Here is a 5,276-nt window from a genome sequence, read left to right on the forward strand (position 1 = left end):
TGGGAAGATGTTACACTCTGCTGCCCTCCCCCACCCCCCGTTTGGGGGCTAATAGTTCAGGGCTTGGTTGGAAGAGGTACTGAGCCCCTGCCTCAGTGTTAGAGCCGGGGTGGCCAGTCTGGCGGGGTGAGTGGACTAGAGACTGGAGTGGGCGAGGACACCCCACCCTAGCTCGAGTCAGAACCCATGGGCTCTGACCGCTTGCTGGAACCAGGAAGGTGTCCTCTGGGCTTGGCCCCAGAAGGAGCAGGCAGCTGTGAAGGGGGCTGGACAGGCTTTGAGTGGGGGGTGGGAAGGTGTCAGAGTGGGGGGTAGGGGGGAATTCATGAGTGGGGGCAGTGGGGTGTCCGTGAGTGGGGGTAATGGGACATTCATTATTGGGGCTTGGGTGAAGGGCAGTGGGGCGTCCATGGATGGAAGGGTATTGGGGCATCTGTGAGTAGGGTGCAGGGGGACGTCCAGGAGTGAGGGGCAGTAAGATGTCTGTGGGTGGGGGGCAGTGTGTGGCAGTGGGGTATCCGTGGGTGACGTCCAGGAGTGAGGGGCAGTGAGATGTCTGTGGGTGGGGGGCAGTGTGTGGCAGTGGGGTATCCGTGGGTGGGGGTAAGAACCAGGTGAAGCTGGTGCTCCTTGGAGGCTAGTTTGAGGGACGTGGTTTGGGGAACTGCTCCCCACTAAGGGTCTGGGGAGTGGGGGGTGAGTGGGGGTGGGTGGGTCTGCCTGCATGGGTCAGGGTTGTCCTTTAGAGAGGAGGTGGTCTGTCTCACCCCTGCCCGCCCTGTGCTCCCAAAGTGCCCTTTGAAGAAGTGCTAGGAGAGACTCAGGGCCAGGAGTCGGGGAGCTGAGGGCCTGGGCGGGGCAAGTCAGTTTCATTTGTGAGCGGAGTCTGACAGACACGCCCTGTAAAACAGCAGGCTGGTCCATGGCGGTGACACAGATGCTGTGACCGAGCGGGTAGGGGGAGGGTCGATGACACACTGTGACTGTACCGGCCAGACGGGCCTTGCTGGACACGGTCTTCCTGCTCGACCCCTGCTCTGGTCCAGCCCCCACTGACACTGTCTCTCCCCACAGCCCCGTGCCGCCCCTGCAGCGACACCGAGGTGCTCCTGGCTGTGTGCACCAGCGACTTCGGTGAGTGTCGGCCCCGTTCCTGTTCCTGCCATGGGGCCTCCCGGGTCACATGTGGAGCCACTTTGGCCCCAGGCCCAGCACAGGCTCTGCCCTGTGGGAAGGAGGCAGGCAGCCGAGGCCCCAGCCCTCTTGCCTTTGCCCTGTCCACCACCCAGGGCAGAGGTTGAGAGGGGCTCTTCCTCCTGGGCACTGAGGGGGTTCTCCTGTCCCAGGGGTGAGGACTCTGCACACGTGTGTACATGCACACACTCACACGTGTGAACGTGTAGAAGCATGCACACGCTGTACACATATTCATCCGCATGCATGCCTGGACACATGCCAATATGCAGGCACACAGACACATGGGAACGCAAATTCACAGACATAGACACACAGGTTTCAAGTTTGCGCACACATGCAGATATGCAGGCACCTGTGCACACCAGCGTGTACACACATGCCCCCGCACATAGCTGTACATGCATGTGTGGCGCGTGCACTCACCCAAGAAATATTCGCAGCAGCCACCCTCTGCAGACGAAGCTGCTGCCCTGTGACGCCTGCAGCAGAGGGCTTGGCGAGGTCTTCTCTCGGGAAGTGCTTTATAAACATCCCTGTCAGCGGCCTGGGGGTCACTGGCAACCGGGGAGCAGGGCTCCCCTCCTTGGCCAAGGCCCTGGCCAGGGGCTGGCTGGAGTGCTGAGGTTGGTGGGCTTCGAGGCCAGGGCCAAAGGACACCCCCCAGTCCCCCATGTGTGATGTTTGCATAGATCCCCCACCAGTCAGTGCCCAGCGCACCCCCCTCCACTGTGTCCCCGCCAGCACTCCCCGCCGCACAGCCGCTGTCCAGCACTGCCCTGGCCACCAAGTCATGGCCATGACCCTCCCCACAGCCCAGGGATGGCTTGTTGCTCGCTGCTCCCCCGGGGCCCTGGCTACTGCCCTCCCTGTACATGACCCTCCCTCCCTACTCACATGGGACTCTCCCTGCTGTGGCTCATGCTGTCCTCACCCCTTCCTGCCTGGGCCACCCCACAGCACTGCCTGTCCCTGTCCCTGTCCTGGCCATGACCATTCCCAGCACTGCCTGCTCTTTGCATGGCCCTCCCCCCATGTGGCCCTTGCCATACCATGATACACCTGTCTCCCAGCACTGCCCCCCAGGCCTGGCCTTCCCCTTAAATGTGCCCCCCCCCCACAAGCGTGCTCCCCTCTGCACAATGTGTTGGCTGTGTTGCTGCTCCCAGGAAGCCATGAACCTGTGCCTGGTGTGCTTTGTCTCCTCAATGTGGCGGCCCTGCCGTGGCCCCTGTGTGTGACATCCAACCTTGGTCCCCATGTGTGACTTCCATGCGTGGTGGGTTGGCCCTGACACCTCTGTGCCTGTGAGCGGCACTTGGGAGCACTGGGTCAGACCAATGCCCATTAGTATTGGGCAGCCATGTTGTGCGTTGGCCTCAGGTGGTAGCCAGGAATCCTGCTGACCGTCTCTGTGTTCTTCCCCACAGTCGTCCGAGGCTCCATCCAGGATGTCACCCATGAGCCAAAGCAGCAGGAGTCAGCGATCCACCTGCAGGTGAGCAGGCTGTACCGGCAGAAGAGCAGGATTTTCCGGCCGGACCCTGCGGGTGGTGGACACTGGCGGGGCCATATCAAGACTCTGCTCGAGTGTGGTGTGCGGCCTGGGCACGGGGACTTCCTCTTCACTGGCCAGATGCACTTTGGGGAGGCCCGACTTGGCTGTGCCCCACGGTTCCAAGACTTTCAGAGGGCATATCGGGACGCTGAGGCCAAGGGACTGAACCCGTGTGAGATTGGCATGGAGTGAGAGCTTCTGGGCCACGCTGCCCACCACACACCACTGACCACGGAAGCCCCCGAGTCCCGGGCAGCTGCCCAGCAGGGATGCCCGTGAGGACACCTGTGGGGACCTCCTCTGGGGGTGTCCAGCGAGCCACTTGGTGTGGACGCCCCAGGGACATCGGCCTGGCCTGGTGCCCGGGCTTATGGAGGAGCTCCGAGAGCTGGCAGAGCATGCCGGGACTGTAAATGCTGTAAATGCTAACTAAGTTATTATATTTTAAGGACGTGGCGTGGGGACACTCTGTGTCAGACTGCTGCTGTGCCGGCCGGGTGCAGGGTCGGCCGAGCAGGCTCAAGATGGTCCCGTGGGCGCGGTGGGAGCCCAGGCCCCACGCGAGGGTGTTTCTGTGACAGAAACGTACACAGCCAAATACGTGTGTTTTGTTCTAAAGAACGTTCTGTGCCACCACTTGGGCTGGCAGTCATGTCTGTTCCAGAGAAATTAAAGCCCTGACTGGACCTAGCTCGTGCAGTGCTCTGAGGGGCCCGCAGGTGCTGGTGGATCAGTGTGGCGGGGAGCTATACCCTCCCTGTCCTGGCCTCAGGACCTGTCTACCCCACCCCTATGCCTCCGTGCTGCTGCTGCTGCCCAGGAGCGCGCAGGGAGAGCTCTGGTGTGCCAGGCCCAACCTACCGCAGTGCGCAGCAGGTGCTCACGGGCGAGAATTGCGCAGCAGGAAGGGCCACGAGTGGGCGGGGTTGGTGGGCGTGGCCACAGGTGGTGTGGTTACTGATGGGGCTGGCATAGATGGGTGTGGCCACAGGTGGGGCTGACGTGGGTGGGTGTGGCTCCAGGTGAGGCTGGCTGCAGATGAAGGGATATGGCACAGGCATGGGCATAGGTGGGCAGAGTTACAGGTGAAGTGAGCACAGGGAGTCAGTCCCATGTGGCTTGTGCCTGAAGCCTTGCGCAGGAGCAAGTGGGACCTTCAAGCCCTGCTGAGCTTTTGAGTACAGCTTCCACTGGGCTGGGCTGAGGCCTGGGCTTCCGTGGGGTCAGCGAGCTCTGCAGAGCAGCATCCTGAGGACCTTTGGCCTCCAAAGGCTCCTGCTGGGGTGAGAGAGGCATGGGGTCAACTGTGAACGCTCATCTGGGGTCCAAGAGGAAGTTGGTGGGAGGGGGCGCGGTCCTGGGATCCAGGGATGCCGGCCTCCTCATCCTGAGCCACGGGCAATTGTTGGCGCCTGAGACTGCTTCTGTCTGCCGGATGGTCCTGCAGGAGGGAAGCTGCCTCTTCCATGCTGGCATAGTGACTGCCTGCGGCTGCCCCAGGAGAGTCCCATGGGTGGAGAGGCCCCTCAGGCTGCAGCTGGTGCAAGGGTTTCATCCACTGAATTCGGCGCTTTCACTGTTAGTGACCAACCGTTGGAGCTGGTTAATCGGCCTTGAGGTAGGATCTGGCCTGCTGACTGCCCACAGAGGTGGGCTGGCTGCATGGTGGTCGCAGTGTGCTGGGGATGTGGGCCTGCTGCTGGTGGGGACTTGGTGAGCCAGGCACCCTGTGTCTGGAGCAGGCGCCCAGCGTGACTCTGCTGCTGGAAAGGGGCCCTGGCCCGCCAGGCACACCACTCTTCCCGCTGTGTCGCGTCCACTGGCAGGAGGGCCGATGCAGCCCACGCTGTGGGGGATGGAGGTCCTGTTTGCAGAAGCACTGTGCTTGTCCGGCCCTGTTTCCTTCCTCGTGAAAATGACCACAGAGAAGATGAAAATGTCAACAAACAACAAAGCACCACTCGGCGCGGGCCCTCAGGGAGAGGGGAGCAGGCCTGGGTTGCAGGGTGTGGGGAGGAAAAGACCGAGAACAGGGTCTTTGCACCAGAAAGGTGCCTCTGTGTCTGTGTGAGCGTGTGTGTGCCCATGCATCTCTGTGTCTGTGTGAGCGTGTGTGTGTGCCCATGCATATCTGTGTCTGAGCGTGTGTGTGCCCATGCACCTGTGTCTGTGTGAGCGTGTGTGTGCCCATGCATATCTGTGTCTGAGCGTGTGTGCCCATGCACCTGTGTCTGTGTGAGCGTGTGTGTGCCCATGCATCTCTGTGTCTGTGTGAGTGTGTGTGTGCCCATGCATATCTGTGTCTGAGCGTGCGTGTGCCCATGCATCTCTGTGTCTGTGTGAGCGTGTGTGTGCCCATGCATCTCTGTCTATGAGAGCGCGTGTGTGCCCATGCATCTCTGTGTCTACGAGAGCGCGTGTGTGCCCATGCATCTCTGTGTCTACGAGAGCGTGCGTGTGCCCACGCATCTCTGTGTCTATGAGAGCGTGCGTGTGCCCACGCATCTCTGTGTCTGTGTGAGCA

General features: G+C 61.6%; 1 protein-coding gene across 1 annotated transcript in view; it reads left to right on the plus strand.

The window, feature by feature from the left end:
- The window catches only part of METRNL (meteorin like, glial cell differentiation regulator), a 10,686-nt gene extending 7,248 nt beyond the window's left edge, over positions 1-3,438 (plus strand). Inside the window, exons 2-3 of the mRNA XM_004709202.2 lie at positions 1,075-1,134; positions 2,625-3,438. Coding sequence (XP_004709259.1) covers positions 1,075-1,134; positions 2,625-2,944 — 380 coding nt within the window. The 3' untranslated portion in view covers positions 2,945-3,438. The remainder of the gene's footprint in view (positions 1-1,074; positions 1,135-2,624) is intronic.
- The last annotated feature ends 1,838 nt before the right edge of the window (positions 3,439-5,276 follow it).

The sequence above is a fragment of the Echinops telfairi genome, unplaced genomic scaffold (genome assembly GCF_000313985.2).
Source record: "Echinops telfairi isolate 266 unplaced genomic scaffold, ASM31398v2 ScPeMD7_7458;HRSCAF=8496, whole genome shotgun sequence".
Taxonomy (NCBI): domain Eukaryota; kingdom Metazoa; phylum Chordata; class Mammalia; order Afrosoricida; family Tenrecidae; genus Echinops; species Echinops telfairi.